The sequence below is a fragment of the Thalassophryne amazonica genome, chromosome 7 (genome assembly GCF_902500255.1).
Source record: "Thalassophryne amazonica chromosome 7, fThaAma1.1, whole genome shotgun sequence".
Classification (NCBI taxonomy): Eukaryota; Metazoa; Chordata; class Actinopteri; order Batrachoidiformes; family Batrachoididae; genus Thalassophryne; species Thalassophryne amazonica.
In genome coordinates, this window is record NC_047109.1 from 17615212 (window position 1) to 17635472 (window position 20261).

The 20261-nt window shown below is 39.6% G+C and overlaps 1 protein-coding gene across 1 annotated transcript; it reads left to right on the forward strand.

The window, feature by feature from the left end:
- The first annotated feature begins 1065 nt into the window (after positions 1-1065).
- On the forward strand, positions 1066-19842 carry LOC117513680 (G1/S-specific cyclin-E2-like). Its single transcript, XM_034173920.1, has 11 exons — positions 1066-1155; positions 3229-3310; positions 3395-3448; positions 5337-5479; positions 9035-9170; positions 9307-9453; positions 9779-9874; positions 10583-10717; positions 10792-10903; positions 16699-16850; positions 19364-19842. Exons 1-11 carry the CDS (start codon positions 1076-1078, stop codon positions 19472-19474), a joined length of 1248 nt encoding a protein of 415 aa, XP_034029811.1. The 5' UTR covers positions 1066-1075; the 3' UTR covers positions 19475-19842.
- Positions 19843-20261: the final 419 nt, after the last annotated feature.

Here is a 20261-nt window from a genome sequence, read left to right on the forward strand (position 1 = left end):
AACTTCAGGGAGGCTCAAAATTCTCCCGCTTTACGCTCAAGTAAATTGGCGCGACTTTAACTTTGAATCGGTCGATTAAAGTTCATCTTTCCAGCTTTTCATTGTCAAACCTGCACTAAACCCACCTCCACATGTGTGATTATTGTATGAAGTGGTTAGACCGGAGTAAAAGTTGCTTAATTCAGATATTTTTTGTTAGAAATCGTCGGGGACTCGAACCCGGAGCCCCCCTCCTTCCACTTTCAACAACAGACTTTTCTGCTCATTTTTTGTCTTCTAACGTCAAATACGCGCTTATTTCTGCTTCATCCGCCTAAAAACGACCTGATTATCGTCACAACCAACCCTCAAATGTGTTTTAACTCTGGAGAATTACTAATTATTTTAGTCCAAAGTAGCATCAAGAAACAATAGTTACATTCGTGTTTATTACACTGTAATATAACTGTCATAATAATACACATTTCAGGACCATTAAGTCTACTTTATCCTCACCTTACTTTAACTTTGTCTTATTACACGTGTTACTTTATCCTCACCTTACTTTAACTTTGTCTTATTACACGTGTTACTTTATTATTATTATTATTTTATTTTAAATTTAATAATTCTCAAATTAAATCTCTCAATATGTAGGTTGACTTTTGGCAGTGTCACAACAGTTGGTCATAACGTTCGAGTAGATAATGTTGACACTAGATCTCATGTTTAAAAACACAAATACAAAAAACATTTTATTTTATTCATGATGTAATTTAAGAATCCACTGTTGAACTTCAGAGTTTTAGTCAAAATCCTAGACCTAATCAGTTTACTGATACCAGGTGAGACACATGTCTTAGTGTGGTGATGACTGGTGATTTGCATGCAGTGACCTTTAACCCCAGTGGGCTTGACTTTCAATGGGGGAGGCGCTTGGTCTTAGATTTGCTTGATTAAAGGATTTTAAGACATATTGTTAAAAAAACAAACACAAAAGACATACTCACAGGGACCTGGATGGGGGATGTTAAATTGTCTCCATGGGGACAGCTGGTTGTGGGTGTTTTTCGCTGTTTACAGTAACAGCAAGCATATGTCCTCTAAATCTGAAAATGTTGTCTCCTTTCTCTGCAGCGGAGACATAAATCCAGTTGACATAATGTCCAGACGCAGGTAACGTTCATGAATAAATTTGTGTGTGTGTATACAGTAGTGTTCATAATAATAGTAGTGGTATGTGACTAAAAAGATTAATCCAGGTTTTGAGTATATTTCTTATTGTTACATGGGAAACAGGGTACCAGTAGATTCTCACAAATCCAACAAGACCAAACATTCATGATATGCACACTCTTAAGGCTATGAAATTGGGCTATTAGTAAAAAAAAGTAGAAAAGGGGGTGTTCACAATAATAGTAGCATCTGTTATTGACGCTACAAACTCAAAATTATGTTCAAACTGCTTTTTTTTTTTAGCAATCCTATGAATCACTAAACTAGTATTTAGTTGTATAACCACAGTTTTTCATGATTTCTTCACATCTGCGAGGCATTAATTTTGTTGGTTTGGGACCAAGATTTTGCTCGTTTACTAGTGTGCTTTGGATCATTGTCTTGTTGAAACATCTATTTCAAGGGCATGTCCTCTTCAGCATAAGGCAACATGACCTCTTCAAGTATTTTGACATATCCAAACTGATCCATGATACCTGGTATGCAATATATAGGCCCAACACCATAGTAGGAGAAACATGCCCATATCATGATGCTTGCACCACCATGCTTCACTGTCTTCACTGTGAACTGTGGCTTGAATTCAGAGTTTGGGGGTCGTCACACAAACTGTCTGCGGCCCTTGGACCCAAAAAAAAATTTTTACTCATCAGTCCACATAATATTCCTCCATTTCTCTTTAGTCCAGTTGATGTGTTCTTTGGCAAATTGTAACCTCTTCTGCACATGTCTTTTATTTAACAGAGGGACTTTGTGGGGGATTCTTGCAAATAAATTAGCTTCACACAGGCGTCTTCTAACTGTCACAGCACTTACAGGTAACTCCAGACTGTATTTGATCATCCTGGAGCTGATCCGTGGGTGAGCTTTTGCCATTCTGGTTATTCTTCTATCCATTTTGATGGTTGTTTTCCATTTTCTTCCACGCGTCTCTTTTTTTTTTTTTGTCCATTTTAAAGCATTGGAGATCATTGTAGATGAACAGACTATAATTTTTTGCACCTGTGTATAAGTTTTCCCCTCTCCAATCAACTTTTTAATCAAACTATGCTTTTCTTCTGAACAATGTCTTGAGCGTCCCATTTTCCTCAGGCTTTCAAGGAGAAAAGCATGTTCAACAGGTGTTGGCCTCATCCTTACATAGGGGACACCTGATTCACACCCGTTTGTTCCACAAAATTGACAAATTCACTGACTGAATGCCACGCTACTATTATTGTGAACACCCCCTTTTCTACTTTTTTTTTTTTTTTTACTAATAGCCCAATTTCATAGCCATAAGAGTGTGCATATCATGAATGCTTGGTCTTGTTGGATTTGTGAGAATCTACTGGTACCTTGTTTCCCATGTAACAATAAGAAATATACTCAAAACCTGGATTAATCTTTTTAGTCACATAGCACTCCTATTATTCTGAACACTACTGTGTGTCCTTCTCTGTATACCCTGGGTCCCTCCTCTGCATGTGTCCAAACCATCTCAGTCCTATCTGTGTTGTCCCTCTGATATGTTCGTTCCTAATCCTGTCCGTCCTTGTCACTTTCATAAGAAAATCTCATCTTCAGCTCCGCCTCCTGTGTTTTTGTTAGTGACACTGTCTCGAAGCCATAAAACAGCTGGTCATCCCACTCCACCCTGCCTGCACGCTCTTTTTCACGTCTGTACCACACTCTACATTACTTTGGACAGTTGACCCCAAGTATTTAAACTCAGCTACTTTCACCAATTGTACTCCTTGTAACTGCACTATTCCACTGGGCTCCCTCTCATTCACACATATGTACTCAGTCTTTCTCCTATTAACTTTCATTCCCCTGCTCTGCAGAGCATATCTCCACCTCTCCAGACTAGACTCGACCTGCTCGCTACTCTCACTACAGATCACAATGTCATCTCCAAATAATATAGTCCACGGAGACTCTTGTCTGATCTTGTCCATCAACCTGTCCAAGATGTGATTTATTGTGGTTCTTTGAAACACTGATAATGTTGTTGATATTTTGTTTTTCCAGCGGTCGCTTCACTCTTCAGTCCAGAGACTCGAATACGCCTGAGCCAACAGCAGGAGCCTCAAGGAGGAAAAGAAAGTCGGAGGTTTGTCAGACTTTGGAGTGCTTTGGTTTGTGTCCATGTTGTCTTTGCAGACACACTCTCATCTTCATAACTTTTATTTCTCAGCCTTCTAAGAAAAATCTTCAACCTTCAGCCAAGAAGCAGAGCTTTGAAATCCAGGTCAGTGCTTTCTGTGTCACAGTGGGCATGTCTGGTCATCATCTGTGCTCACGTCTCCAGCGTACACACGTGAATATGCAAAGTTGCTATCTCAGCAGGAGCATGCGCAGTGCTGCTAAACGTCCCATTAGTTCTTCCGGTAGAATGGCAAATTTATTGGCTTAATTTATTGCCACCCTTGAAAGATGTCAGCTACCAATTTTATAAACACTACCCAATCTAGAGTCCATGGATCCCCATGGGCAACACACAAGTAATATATATATAGATAGATTAGATAGATCATTGTATCATTGTCAAGATGAAAGTGGATCATGATATAAAATAATGAAACAATTTCCACTGGACATAAATACAGAAACATTTAACGGTACAACATTGTTTCCCTGCTCATAACAAACTGAACTAATCACATGTAAACTTAGAATCCACATCAGTTTATTGTTAATAGAATTGAAGTTAAACTACATTCGGTGTTAAAATGTTAATACTTATGTCACAAATATATAATAAAAATTATGAACCCACTTGAATTCTAGAACAAGACAAAGTCAAACGATTTTTGTTGTTAAATAAAATAAGAGTGAACAGGAGTCAACAAAGATCTCCACTGACTGGTTATCGGGAATAGAACAATGCTTGTGTAATTTGTCTACATATTGATGATGTTTTACAGGCTTCAAATCTGTGGTGTATTAAAATACCAAAGGTTGGGTGTCTGTGCTTTCTTTCTCAGCTAATTTGCTGTGAACTACAAGTAGAATTACTGAACACGGAGCATGTTAGCACACATAGAGATCACTGTTTCTGGGAAGGATTTGTTCGTGATGAGGATGGAAACCACTTGTTATATCATTGTTTTTCTACAAATTTCATGTATTCCATGTAATGAACCAGTAATATGTTATAGAAGGTTATTATAACTTTTTTTTCTTGAACTTGTTGATTGACGTAAACTTGACATTTGAATGAGCTGTGATACCGCCATTTACGGGAAACATGAACGCCCATGTCTGTTTACACGGATCATAACTGCTTCAGTAAGAGTTTATAATGAACACAGCTTCTTATTCAGTCAAATAAATTAAGAATATATATTGTAGGAGTTTACGTCACACTCTGTCCTTCTCGCCATCCTCTTCTCTTTGCTAATCTGTTTCATTTCCCCAACATTGGTCCTAAGTAGTGATTCATAATCTGCCTGGTTTTGTTGGACAACTTATACCAAGTCTAGCAACATTGCCATGTTTATTTCTTGAACACTCAAATTTATCTTGAATGACCTTTGGGCATACCCATGATTCATTGCGCATGCTGACATGGCGTCTAAACTTATTACAATCGCTGGTTGCATATAATTAACTTCAACAGGATGCAGCAGTACCTACCATTCACCAAAAGGTTACAGTAAAACCATATCACATTGAACTGAAGATATTCTGTTGACGTGTGTGTGTTCAGAAATGTTGGACGAAATGAGTCCCTGCGTCCTTTTTTGTTGTCCTCTCTTACTGTTTCGTGGTTGTGACTCTCGTGGTCCATGACTCGCGCGAGAGGTCTGTTTCAGCGGCGTTCTGGTGTCAGAATCTCAGGACTCAGTGTAAACAAACCTCCTGAAGTATGGACGATAAGACAACATCGTGGCACAGCAGAAGTCCATCACAGGTGCTACACCTCCTAGATAACTCTCTCAATTTGCAAGAATGTGTCTTCATCATAATCGCCCATGAATTCACTGAATCAGCGCCATTCACATCCTCGCTTTGCCATTGTGTACGTGGCTTTGAACCGCCAGAACTCTGCTGTCACCGCGGTGCATTCTGGGATGCGCAGGGGGATTATGGGAAACATTCAATACTGAATGACTTTTGTTTGTTTTTCTGTTCAGAAGTGTTGGCCGGAGGACAGCACAAGTCCTTGCGTCCTCATTGAGACGCCTCACAAAGAGCTGGAGCCTGCAGATGCATCGGGCTTTAAACAGTACAGCTTCAGGAACTTCTTCATCCAGGCCTCCCCCCTCCCTCGCCTCAGGTACGTCTGAATTGGGCTCCGCTCATCTTGTCCTCTGTTGATCAGCAGATTGTCTCTATTCAGAGTTTAATGGCCTGATTTGCCACAGATCCGCCTGTTGTTGATTGACTGATTAGTCTGATTAATTCACACAAGCTGGAAGAATGAATCACTGAATTTAAATCCTTTATACCACAAGACAATCTTTTTTTCGAGGCGTTGACCAGCTGCTGATCTCGTCTTTATTACCTCCAGAGGATACGTTCTTATTTACAGCTTTTTATGACCATTTACTCAAAGCCTGAAGAGTTTATTTAGTTATTATTACCTGATTATAAGTTCCTTTAATGACCTGAAATAGAAATTATTTACACTTTCAGACACCCTTCATTAAAATCCACACAGCACTTTGCTGTTTTGGGTTTTATGCTGTCCGCATTACTTCGGTGTTTTCTTCCATCGGGGCGCAAACTCTCGATCTCTCAGAGGGGAGGCAGGCATTCTAACCACGAGGCTAAACTCCACAGGCTCTAGCGTTTGTCGTTAGTGTCTCCTGGCATTGGGCAGTGAGGTTTTAACATTTTTAGTCTAGCTGCCGATGGAAAGAAGCTGTCTTTGTGTCTTGAGGTTTTAGTCCTGATGGACCTCATTCGTCTGCCAGAGGGGCGGGTGACAAAAAGTTTGTGTCCTGGGTGAGAGGGATCGGCCACTATCTTCCTTGATGACCTCAGGGCCCTGGAGGTGTACAGGTCCTGTAGGGATGGCAGATTGCAGTTGATCAGTACTATCTTGTTGCATTTTGGAAATGTGGAAATCAGGGCTGTGAAAACTCTGTGGATCCAAGGAATTCCACAAATTTCATCATTAGGAAATTTTCCTCTGATTTCACAATTTTCATTTTACAGCCCTGGGAAATGCGCACAGTCTTTAAAATGGTACATGGGGCAGGTGTGCCATCTGGAGTTCAAGAGATGAACCTTTAGCCACTGACCCAACAATAAATAAAACTACTTAGTTCTTTCACCAAAACATGAAATCTAGCCTTGCATCTTGGATGTACCTTCTGGCAAACTGTATCTGAACCAGATCAGGTATTTTTCCAGCTTCTGGATCCCGATATATGCAGTGGAGGCGACAGGTTGCCATGTAATCCCTATGGAAGGACACGTTGTGGATATGTAGTGTATATGTATGTAGTGACGTGGAGATGTCTTTGTAGTTTATACTTGATGTGGACATGTCCTATCTCTGGCAATCACCCTGTGAGCACGACTTATGTCCCTTTTGTCTTTTATTTAACACAATTATGACATGGGGAGGAAGTGCAGCAGCAGCCGTTTTTTTTTTTTTTTTGCATGTGCGAACGAATCGTCTGTGATGGTCATTTTATTTAGATGTATCTTATAACTTAAAAACGGGACAGATGCTAACATGTTAGCAAGTCTATGGCGTTTTCAATGTTAAAGTTACTATTAAGCTGTTTGCATCTCAGCACAGTCTGTGTGCCATTTGTTTTTGTATAATAAATAATTAATGGCTTAGCGTTTGTTGTAAAAGAGCCAAATGTATTACGAATTGTAACATTTTTTTTATTTATATATTAACAATAATAGCAACAACAAAAGTAATAACTGATACTGCTACAATACAATTTAGAGAAACAAAGAACCTGATCAAACAAAACACAACAGAAAAGGTAAAACCAACTAACAATGAACATAAATATAGGAATAAATGTTTCCTGTGAACGCCTAGTGACTCTTACACCTCCACTTTATTCCTGTTTAATGACAATTTGTTTCAGTCAAAACACATCTAAGCTGTGTTTTTACACAAAAATAAAATGCAGTAAACTGTACATTTGTCTTTTTTCATGAAAATAACTTATTAAAGATCACATATTACACTTTAGTCATGCCTTTAAAATACTTCACTCTTGCTGTATCAGTGGTTGAGATAGTTGCTGTAGACATCTAAAAATGCTCATAATCAGGTAAAACCTGATGGAAATCTCTTTGTGGTGTGTCGGTGATGTACGTATGTATGAACAAAACATTACACCATGTATGTTTTTGACGAGAATATAACATCATAACTTTATTATAAGCTCAAACGCTGATGTTGCGTGACAAAGGCCTTTTAATAATAACTCAAAGAAATAATGGCAAAACTCACATGTAAGTAAAAAAACAAACATCAAAAAATGATTAATCGATTACTAAAATAATCGTTAGTTGCAGCTCTAGTTTGTTTTACAAGTGAGAGCATTTAACCGATTAAATGTGAATAAGCCCGTTTTGAGTTTCTCAGTGCGCATGCGTTTTCAAAACTGGTGACTGTTATTTTGTGCACAGCAGAACAATGTCAGTTGCTTTAGGCCCTAATTTTATATTTTATTGACTGTACAGTCAACAACACAGCATCCATTTGGTGCATTCACCAGATTAGAACAGATCAAAATACTACAGAAGACAAAAGAATTTTTACTTGACAGTTTGAAGTGAGTTTTCTTTGTTTCAGAGGGCTTCATACCCATTAAAATTCACTAGAATATACAAAATTTTACTTGCTCTTTTAAAAAATTTCTGGGGTAGATCCTCCTGACCCCCATAATCAATACTGTGTTTTTACTTCACAGATTGAAGTGAGTTTTTTTATTTGTTTCAGAGGGCTTCATACCTGTTAAAATTCACCAGAATACATGAAATTTAAGTTGGTCTTTAAAAAGTGTTCTGGGGTACCCCCAGAATCAAGACTACACCCTGCCCCCAACCACACTTTTATGTTCAAGTTTTGTGTTCTTTTTGTGCTTTGTCTGTCTCTCCTTAGAGGCTGTTTAGAATAGACTTGTGTGCTGTATAATGTGTTTATTGTATTTATTGAGGTGAAAGAGTGTGTGACCCCACTATGCCACATTTTAGGGAATTGCTGGCATTGATTTTTGCCAGGAAAAATTTTCAGTCAGATGAAAATTTATTGCTTTAACACATTATGTAGTCAAAACCTGCAGATGTTAGGGGAACCTCTGCCCAATTTTTGTTTTATTTTTTGCTTTAGAAAACTGCATTGTAACCACTTGACCTCAAGGATTGTTTAAAATCTTTAACACTGGGTGTTCCTGAGAGCTTTCCAAACAGGTTTGAAAACACCTAAAATTGCAGCCCCCATCCTGGGACTTTGCCCCTGGACCCCATTGGGGACCTAGGTGGCCCCCAAACCCCTCGACTAATTCGTTTCAGGCTTAGCCATATTGCCTCAATGCCAGCCCTGCTTTCAGTTCTTCTTTTTAAGCAAATCCTTCTCTATAGTGCTTCATCAAGAAGCTGTATAACTGGTGATATAAAATCACCAATAATGATGATAATAACATTAAAGCAAACAGAGATCAGGTATCAGAATAGTATCGGCAGATATCCAAATTCAGGTATCTGTATCAGAAGTGAGCAAATGTAGATCGGTGCATCCCTGTGTGTGGTGTTAACCGTTAATGATGTTGACCTTTGAATCTGATAAAAGGAACCAGTTTGTCTGCTGAAGGAAGCGTGTGAACGCAGATGTTTGTTTTTTGTTCTGCAGCTGGGCCAGTTCAGACGATGTTTGGATCAAAATGATCAACAAGGAGCTGAAGTATGTTCACCACAAGAGTTATCTGCAGAGACATCCCAAACTGCAGCCCAAGATGAGGGCCATCCTGCTGGACTGGCTCTTTGAGGTGAGAACTGTCACGGTTCCTCTCGGATCAGGAGCTGGTTCTGCTCTTTGTCATATTGCAGATGTCTTTTTAGCTCAGGAGAATCCACTTTAATGTAGAGTGAGATCCAGCTTGTGGTTTTGCGTGTGTGGTGCAGGTGAGCGAGGTCTACAACCTCCACCGGCAGACCGCCTACCTCGCTCAGGACTACTTTGACCGCTTCATGCTAACTCAGGAGAACATCAGCAAGGACTATCTGCAGCTGATAGGAATTTCCGCGCTCTTCATTGCCTCCAAGATTGAGGTGAGTCCAGCGGCATTGTTGGTATCCTAAGCTCGTTCTCTTTACTGTTATGTGGTCAGAATGAGACACGGTGGCGCTGAGACAGATGTGTGGATGCAGGTTTGAATTTGGCAGAAAAACAAGAGGGGGAAAAAAAATGTTTAGTGCCTTTCCAGCTTGAAGTGAGAGGAACCAGAAAGCAGACGGGGCTGATACCTGGAAGCTTGGTAGTTTTGGTGCTCAGGATCTAGTCCCTGTTTGGGACAAACAACTCATTTGAGTTTACTGTGGTGTCTCTCCTCCTCCTGGTTTTGATTCATTCTTTTTCTCTTTCTCCTCTCACCAGGAAATCTATCCTCCCAAAATCTACGAGTTTGCTTATGTCACAGATGGCGCCTGCGACTTGTGGGACATCCAGCGCACTGAGCTTCACATCCTGAAGGTACAGGAACTATTAGCACACTGCAGAGCCTCAGAGTTTGGGGGGTGGGGGAGTGTTTGAATAATTACATCCCGACTTACGGTGTCGAGTCACATTGTAAATTCTATCTTTACCTGTGAAACCAGGTGTGGGCAGGTAGGAAATGCTATGGGTGTAATCGTGGTAAGTGTATTGTAGAGCCCGTGTAGACGTCGCATATCTTGAAAGGCGTATCATAATATTGTGATACTTTTCGACAGACACCATCTGAACCAACTGCTTTTCCTTCTTTGCATTATCTTTATAATCCAGATTCACAGAACTCTAGGCTTCTGAGTATTCAGAAAAGCTGAAGATCAGAAAGTGTATTTGTAACCAGACATCAACCACGTCACTCTTTTGACACTGAAACTACAGTAAAAGATGTTAATTATTTAGTTTGCCTGTATGATGTCAGTCTGGCTGGCTACAGATTATTTTTCCTAAGAACCAGCGGCCTTGTGTGGGGGGAAAAAATATGTGCCACTCTGAATCTCTGCAGAAGTTGTAATCTGTTGTGCATCCTTGAGCTACTGTGTTCTTACACTCATTGTCAGTCTGCAGTATTCTGATGTCTGGGATCCGGAACAGACCCCGATTTATGATTTTGGTGTTCAGACCACAGGTGGCGCTAACAGTATGTCATGTGGAGATGTTTTTTTTTTTTTATATTTTTTTTGGTCCGTGCAGGCATTGGACTGGAACCTGTGTCCGGAGACACCCATCTCCTGGCTGAAGCTGTATGCTCAGGTCGACGCCCAAAGAGACGGCGAGAACTTCCTTGTGCCGCAGTTCTCCCAGGAGTCCTACGTCCAGATCGCACGGGTACATTCTCACAAACACACATGGAGTCAATGAACCTTTGGACTGCCTTTTGACCTTCGACCTTTGTGTTTCAGCTGTTGGACCTGTGCACACTAGACATCAGCTCGCTGGACTTCAGCTACAGCGTTCTCGCCGCCGCCGCCTTCTGCCACTTTTCCTCCTTTGATGTCCTTCATAAAGTCTCAGGTTATTGTTATTCATTAATTTATTTTGTAATCACCTGCACAGGGATGTTTATTCGCCGTCTTTAGACGGTTTTCCGTCTTTTTGTAAATTCTTGCTGTCTAAAAGAAATGCAGGGCTGTGAAAATGCTGCGGATTTCATCATGGGGGGGAGGTGTTAGTGTTTTACTCTGTAATCATGATTGTCACTGAGTTTTTAAAATGTCTATCGCAAAGTGTTTTGTTTTTTTTTTTTTTTTTTTACAACATCGTGCAAGTTTTATAAGACCCCGGCAGTTCACCTTGGAGAAAAAAAGCCTGGCTGTTGCAACAGTTGTCTTAAAGTGAGACTGGTTGGTTGCTGCAGCAACGTTGTTTTAGCCAAATGTAGCATGTGGATATCGCAAACCTTTAGAGCGCTAAAGTTTTTAAAAGAAAACTTGTGCAGCATGTCTCTGTCACGGACTGACGTCGGACAGAGAGAAGATGGCGAGAAAGATTGTTTGAAAAAGTCTAAGGACAAGAATCCGTGGAATTGTCGCTGGCTTCATCAACACACCTGAAAGATAAAAGAAAAGGGAAAAGTGAACTGTACCCTCAGGAAACACAGTAAGAATTTTTCTCTCTATGGAAAATAAACATTGTGCTGTTCAAACAGGATTTTAGAAAAGATTATGTGAGAAGTGTGTGTTGGTCTCAATATGGATATTCCGGATGATTTTCTCATGGATAGTACAACAATGAACAGCAGCCAGCTTGATGAGGACGCACTGCCAAATTTGGAGAGCAGCGCGCGCCAGCCGACACGACAAAAGTTAAAGTGAGCCAACTTTTAATGTATGCGTTACATGTTGTGTATCTCAGTAAGTGATAATGCAAGTAACATGCATTTGTCGTGCGGTATGCATTTTCTGAGTCCCTCCGTCTATGCCGTCGCCCGCAATGACAGATATTCGCCCTCGTCTAACTTGGATGAATATCTGTCATTTTGGGTGGCTGGGCATGAACGTCGGGCCTCTGAAAATGCATACCGCCCTCCAAAAGCATGTTATTGTATTATTGCAGAATCTTAGATACTGTTTTGTAAAACAATTTCAATAATTTTGGATCCCAAATTCCCAGAAGGATGCTGTTAATTTGATAAAACTCAAAATGTAATCCATTTGGATACAGAAGTCGGCCCAATACAAAAATCCCCAACAGGCTTGAAAAGACAAAAATGCACGACTACTCGATCAATACAGATGATTCATGTGACTAGATGAATCAAAGTTTCCAATCTGCAACCAATATTTGATGAATCTGACTTTTTCGTTTTGTCTGTTCCTCCGTCCACGCTAGAGGGTGACATGGGAGTAGATTTTCACTCTTGTCCCATCCCAATCCTGGGTCAGAGTAAAAAAAAAAAAAAATAAATATCCAAAACATAACAAAATTCCTGTCCCGTCCCACTCCCTTTTCCTTCTTTTAGTTTGTAGGCTTTAGTGTTCTGCAGTTTTATTTCAGAATATATGGGAACAGGAAGAGGTCATCTGGTAATACAGGGAGGCACTTATTGCCTTAATAATAAAAATAAAAAACTTCACCAAAAGACACAAAACATAAATAATGCATGGCCTGTGGTCTTACTGTTTTTCAAAATGTGGTGGGGCACCCATAATGATCCTGACATTTACTTCTACATCTATTTACTGCAGACTGTATGAAACCAGCATATTTCATGTTTTGTGACGTCAGCTTGATTTTATTTGTTAATATATATCCATGCCTGCAGCATTTTCCAAGAAAAAAGGTTGGGACAGGGCAGTTAAGAATTAATGAATCATTTTTCCAGCCAGTTTTCTTGACAAATATCAGGGGATGAAAACATGAACATTTCCAACTCCCTGAATATTTTAGACTTCATTTACATCAATCATTCAGAAACACAGTGTGGTACTTTATGGTAAATCTGTCAGGTAGGCAGTTCTCAAAAACTAAACATACATGCTGGAAGGAGACAAGTGAGGGAAGCCACCAAAACACAACTCTGGAAGAACTTTTGGCTTCTTTGTGTGTGAGTGGAAAAACTGGGAATAGAGCAACATTTTTATCTTCATTTTACATACAGTCCCAACTTTTTCTGATTTGTGGTTGTTTTCTGTTCCATTTCTGAAATTACAGAACTGCTATAAGGAAAAGTGTGAACACTTTATTGTTTTTCCAAACTTTGTAGAACAAATGCAAACACCAAACTCTTTTATAAAGAAGGAAAAAATACACAAACGTGCAGGAATAACTGAACAATGCAAACTGATATGACTCATGATTTTTGAAAATAATAAGCGGTAACTTACTTTGAAATAAGTGAAACGCAGAGCTTCAGCCTAATAACTTTGAAAAATAACAAATCATCAGCTTATTTTTATTCTGACTAGCATTCATTTCCTCCTTTCCTTTTTTTTGTAAACACGTGTGGGGGGGATCTTTTTTTTTTTTTTTTTTTTTTTTAAGGCACTTTGACCATTTATTTATCTCATAATTTCTGTATAACTGTCACCGACATGCGCACACGTTGTGAACAGGACGTACCGTCAGAACAGTCCAGGGAGAAATGAAGGCAGCGCCACATGTTGCTTCATTCTGCTCTCAGCGTGCTCTCACTCTACACTAACTGAAGCGGCTCATACTTCTCCCCTCACCTTCCACGCAGCCAGCCGACTCACACAGTCACACAGACAGCTGCAGCGTTCGAACCCAGCTGCCCACTTTTTTTTTCTTTTCCCCAGCCTTCTTTTTCAAAACGTGTCCACCCAAATGATGGCAGGACGGCTCGCTGCCTAAAACCTTGGTTCCTGCTCCCATGAATTTTTAATCCCGTACGTCCCAATCACGTGATAAATCAATCAATCAACTTTTTTCTTATATAGCGCCAAATCACAACAAACAGTTGCCCCAAGGCGCTCCACACTGCAAGGCAAGGCCATACAACAATTATGAAAAACCCCAACGGTCAAAACGACCCCCTATGAGCAAGCACTTGGCCACAGTGGGAAGGAAAAACTCCCTTTTAACAGGAAGAAACCTCCAGCAGAACCAGGCTCAGGGAGGGGCAGTCTTCTGCTGAGACTGGTTGGGGCTGAGGGAAAGAACCAGGAAAAAGACATGCCGAGAAGGGGGGCAGAGATCGATCACTAATGATTAAATGCAGAGTGATGCATACGGAGCAAAAAGAGAAAGAAACAGTGCATCATGGGAACCCCCCACAATCTACGTCTAAAGCAACATAACCAAGGGATGGTCCAGGGTCACCCGATCCAGCCCTAACTATAAGCCTTAGCGAAAAGGAAAGTTTTAAGCCTAATCTTAAAAGTAGAGAGGGTATCCGTCTCCCTGATCTGAATTGGGAGCTGGTTCCACAGGAGAGGAGCCTGAAAGCTGAAGGTTCTGCCTCCCATTCTACTCTTACAAACCCTAGGAACCACAAGTAAGCCCGCAGTCTGAGAGCGAAGCGCTCTAATGGGGTAATATGGTACTACGAGGTCCCTAAGATAAGATGGGACCTGATTATTCAAAACCTTATAAGTAAGAAGAAGAATTTTAAATTCTATTCTAGAATTAACAGGAAGCCAATGAAGAGAGGCCAACACGGGTGAGATATGCTCTCTCCTGCTAGTCCCCGTCAGTACTCTAGCTGCAGCATTCTGAACCAACTGAAGGCTTTTTAGGGAACTTTTAGGACAACCTGATAATAATGAATTACAATAGTCCAGCCTAGAGGAAATAAATGCATGAATTAGTTTTTCAGCATCACTCTGAGACAAGACCTTTCTGATTTTAGAGATATTGCGTAAATGCAAAAAGGCAGTCCTACATATTTGTCCAATATGCGCTTTGAATGACATATCCTGATCAAAAATGACTCCAAGATTTCTCACAGTATTACTAGAGATCAGGGAAATGCCATCCAGAGTCAATCCTGCAGTTTAGCTAATTGGTGTGTATCCTCTGGCTTCATGGATAGATAAAGCTGGGTATCATCTGCGTAACAATGAAAATTTAAGCAATACCGTCTAATAATACTGCCCAAGGGAAGCATGTACAAAGTGAACAAAATTGGTCCTAGCACAGAACCTTGTGGAACTCCATAATTAACTTCAGTCTGTGAAGAAGATTCCCCATTTACATGAACAAACTGTAATCTATTAGACAAATATGATTCAAACCACCGCAGCGCAGTGCCTTTAATACCTATGACATGCTCTAATCTCTGTAATAAAATTTTATGGTCAACAGTATCAAAAGCAGCACTGAGGTCCAACAGAACAAGCACAGAGATAAGTCCACTGTCCGAAGCCATAAGAAGATCATTTGTAACCTTCACTAATGCTGTTTCTGTACTATGATGAATTCTAAAACCTGACTGAAACTCTTCAAATAGACCATTCCTCTGCAGGTGATCAGTTAGCTGTTTTACAACTACCCTCTCAAGAATCTTTGAGAGAAAAGGAAGGTTGGAGATTGGCCTATAATTAGCTAAGATAGCTGGGTCAAGTGATGGCTTTTAAGTAATGGTTTAATTGCTAATAAATAACAAAGTTGACTCCCATCCCGTTGGAATCCCGTGGGATTCCCGAAAAAATGTCAGCCTCTAGTCCACACATACGCGGCTATGTTTGAAAAGTGGGACATTCAGAGTTCAGTTTATTTAATTAAAAAAGAAAAACCTTGTCACATGATATTGTGCTGTCAAGATCATGGTAGAGAAGCTTGAATCTTCAACTGGACTGGGTTGCTTGACGCGAGGATGTTTCGCTTCAAATCGCAGAAGCTTCCTCAGCAAAAATTCTTGCTCTAGTCTGACTTAGCTGAGGAAGCTTCTGTGATTTGAAGCGAAACATCCTCGCGTCAAGCAACCCAGTCCAGTCGAAGATTCAGGCTTCTCTACTATGAAACCACCTGGACAACTGAGCCTACACAGAAACATGTCAAGAGTTTGCCAAAGCACCAGGGGGTGATATAACCCCCAATGCTGCGTGTTGGCTGTAAGCGCAGAACAAGGAAAAGACAAATGATGAAAGATGCAGAGAGTGACCCTGTTTTTAATCAGGTAAATGTGAATAATTTGATTAATCTGTAACTTCAGAAAAAGTGAACTTCAGTAAGCTGCCAAAAACCCTAAAACTGTCTTTCACTGAAGAATGTTATCGTCCGTGTCGTTAATGCCGACAGTCTGCTGTGACGACTAGTGTGATGGTTTTTCTAGTCAACATGTGAATGCAGCATAACTGTACGACCATATCGGCCAATCAGAAGCCTGGAAAAAACAAACAAAACAAACTCAGTTTTCCTCGTTTACACAAAGACTGAAACAGGCAATTTTCCAGAATCTTCTCCTTGTCCAGAGTTTTGCAAAGCCTCAATTTTCAGTGACTTTTTTTTTTTTTTTTTTTTTTTTGTCTGGTCCAACAAAGAAAAAGCTACACTTTCCAAAATCACTGCGCATTTGTGGATAAGGAAAATCTATATTAATGCCATACAATGACAGCAGATTTAAAGCTAGCTGGTAACACTTGTTTAGAATTATAAATGTTAAAGGAAAAAACCCTCTAAATCTTTGATTCCCAACTGTCGGGTCGTGATATGGGCGAAAATATTAACTGACAGCTGCTCTCTAACTTCACATTAAATCACTTACAACCACTTTTTTTTTTTTTTTCTCATCGCTAATTTAACTTGTCTCAAAATGTGTCGATAAATAAAAGACCTGTGAGGAAAATGGCAGCAAGTCGCAACTTCTGTGATTCCGGCTTTTGAGATGTGACTGGTCTGTTTCTCAGGTCTGAAGTGGGACAGCGTATCGCTGTGTGTCCGGTGGATGAAGCCCTTCATGGACACGCTGCGAAACGAACCCAAAGCTGAGCTCAAGCCCTTCTTCAAAGAAGACGATCGACACAACATCCAGACCCACGTGGCCTACCTGGACCTGCTGGTGAGTAGAAACCCATCAGACCTGCAAGGGGCACCACTCTGTTAACCAGCAGAGCTTATGTAACTGTCCAGTCAGTCATTACCTCCGCTAATTAGGTTATGTTTTCGGTCGCGTTTGTTTGTTTGTCTGTCTGTCAGCAGGATAACTCAAAGTTTTGAACAGATTTTGATGAAATTTTGTGGAGTGGTTGGAAATGACAAGAGGAACAAGTGATTAAATTTTAGTGGTGATCCGGATCCCGATGCTAACGCGTTAGCATGTCTATGGCATTTTCAATGTTAAAAGTTAGCATTAAGCAGTTGCAGCTGTCATCATGTTCAGGTGCATTTGTTTCAAATTGTAATGTTTCTTACATTTATTTTTGTTTATATATTAATAATCTAATGATTATTATATACAATTTTAGAGAGAAACAAAAAGAAATAGATCACTGTGCCAAGGAGGGAATCTCTTTTGGGTTTAGTGACCCTGTGGCTTTGTGTAAATGTTAAAAAATTCATATATTTGCAGGTTAGTTGAATAATAAATTGAATTTTGTCATTTGTTTTTGTTTATAAGCACATGCAATATCAGTATCAGTGCGCAGATGACAGTAGCTTCTGGGAAAGGTGCAAGTTGCAATAAATTGATGCCAGGCGCTAAGGATACATGCTATCCAGTCACAGCAATAAAACTTTTTTTAACTACTGAGCAGCAGTTAGACTTTTTTAGGTTCAATGATTCCACGGCGTGTAGATGTTATGGTGTCAGTTACCCCATGGCCTTGGCGGAGGTTTGCACTCTGAGTGCTTCTAGTTTAGATTAGAACATTTGAAAACGCTAAAAACAACCAAAACACTTTCAAATGGCCAATAAATGCAGAATCCAAACAATTCAGTTGATGGGTACGGTGCTAGTTTTTGGGATCGCTTCCTTTCCGTTCTCTGTGGAGTTTGCATGTTCTCCCTGTGTTTTGTTGGGTTCCCTCCAGGTGCTCTGGCTTCCTCCCAGATCCAAAAATAAAATAAATGGAATAGTTTTAACTGTGTTGAATGTTTGGTCTCCACAGTAAAGGTCAAACAGTGACGTCTATTGGATTCGATGACATGTGACATATGGTAACTAAACATGACAGATGGTGCATCACTTTTTTACCAAAATTAAAGCAACTTTATCTTTTGACTCCTGTACAAACTCAAATTGACCTTTGTCACCATTCTTGCTGTTTTTACCCCATAACTCCAGATCATTCAGTCATAGATAGTCCTAACTATACCTTTTTGGAATCTTTGTGATCAGACAAATGTGGTACAGTTTTCAATATGATTGGAGCATCCCTCCCCCCTTACCAGGCTACATATTGAAAATTTAAGTGGCCAGTTTTGTTTTGTTTTTTTTCCCCAGAAGAGTAATGTCTAAGCAGTATGTGCATGAATTTTGGTGCTTGTTTCCAGAAATGAACTTTTCTTATAGTTATCTGCTCCACTGTTGGTTGATAAAATGGTGAAATATGTTGATCAGTGTTTTCCAAACCTTGAAGTGACGGAAAAGTACAGAAAACCATGAATTATTGACATAGACAAAGTTCTAATCAGAATTTCTACATTAAAAAAAAAAAAAAATCCAAATGATTAATTATTTAAATAGTTGGTGATTAATTCATTAATAGTTTGAGTTCCATTTTTGTCGCTTAATTTCACAAAATAAGTCATCTGACACAAAAGGTATTTCTCCAGAAAGGTAGTTTCCTAACGTCTGAAACGCACAGCGACGAGGAAGAAACCTCAAGCAGGACCAAAATGGGACCAGCCAGTTTAAAACCAGATTAAAAATCCTGTGGTTAAAACTGATCGTCAGATTTTAACCTACAAACTGAAAGAAAATAAACCTGCATGCTGATTTACTAACAGAGTGCACCAAGGATGGTGTCTGTCAAATGCGCCAAATAGTGCATGTTGTCAGTTTATTGGATTTTTTGGGTTTGTCCACCCGAGAGCACAAAACTGTAGCAGGGAATATGCAAAAAGGTGATGTTTGCACTCGTAATATGAATTAAAATCAAATGACTATTTAAAAATTCATATCTCTGTCAAAAACATCAAATTTCTTTTGCATGTGAGAGTGTTATGTAGGATGGTATCTTTAATTATTTACTGACAAAGTTTGATCTGGATCTGATCCAAATTACAGATTTTGTGGCCATTTAAATTTAACATTGAAAACCCTATTTAATGTATATTTTAAATTATATGTTAATCAAATTTGACCCAATCACTCTCATTTGAAAGTGATGTGCAGACTGGCACTCTCAATGAATAGACCTAAGTTTGATCCACATCTTATCCATATTGCAAATTTAGCAGCTATTAGATTTTAACATTAGAAAAGCCCATTTGATCTATATTTTAGCCTACGAATAGCCACTTCTAGTAGGCCTTTAACCTTGAAAATGTTTTCCAAGGTAAAAATTTGAGGAATTGGACATTAGTGTTGGGTTGTGTTCTTTCTGCTCACAGTGTCTTTCTTTGCCACAGAGAAAAGCTCAGGAGCGGCAGGTCGACAGTCCAGACTGTCAGCTGTCACCCGTCGCAGCGGGAGGCATGCTGACTCCGCCCAGCAGCACAGAGAAACCAGCCAATCCCTGAGCTGGAGGTGATGAACGACGCTACCTCTCAAACCACAACAGCCCTGCAAAACTTGTGCTTTCAGTGAAAACTTTGGTTTTGAATTAAGTAAACAGACTGCAGCCGTCACGTTATTCAGAGTTTTAGACAGTGCTGACATTTTGTGCGCGTGCATCAGCTGCTTTGGTGCTGTTTTTTGTTTTTAAGAACTTGAGCAGATTTTATACGACACTTCAGTCCAATTCTCAGGAAAAACAAGCAATCTTTTTTCCTTTCTTAAAGACAAAGGATTTTTCTGTTTTGGGGAGGGAAAAGGCTTTTAATTTTTTTATTATTTATTTAACATTCCTTCTTAAGTCGGCATTAGATGCTTCCTGTTTGCTTGTGAACTGGCATTGCTGCTTCAGGAAATACCTTTTGTGTGTGTGTATAAACAATACAAAGTGACACTACGTGGTTATTTTATTTTAGGGCTGAAACTAGCAATTTGTCAGTTACTTGCAAAATTATTTTGGTCTGTAAAATTAGAAACTTTAAAAATGCTCAGATTGCCTTTGAAATTTGGTTTAAAAAAAGTGATGTCAAAGATTTAATTTTATTTTTAACATGCAGTTTAAGGGCCACTAAATATCAGCCTGTGGGCTAAATCAACATTTACGCTCTGAAATATTGTCTTTTTGTGGCCATACATTTGCTCTGCTGTTTTATAATACCTCGTTGGCGATATCAAGGAAATCCACCCTATGGTTGCATATATTTTGGTTTCGGGGGAACAGCTATATTTCTATAAAATTGCCAGAGAGCCACC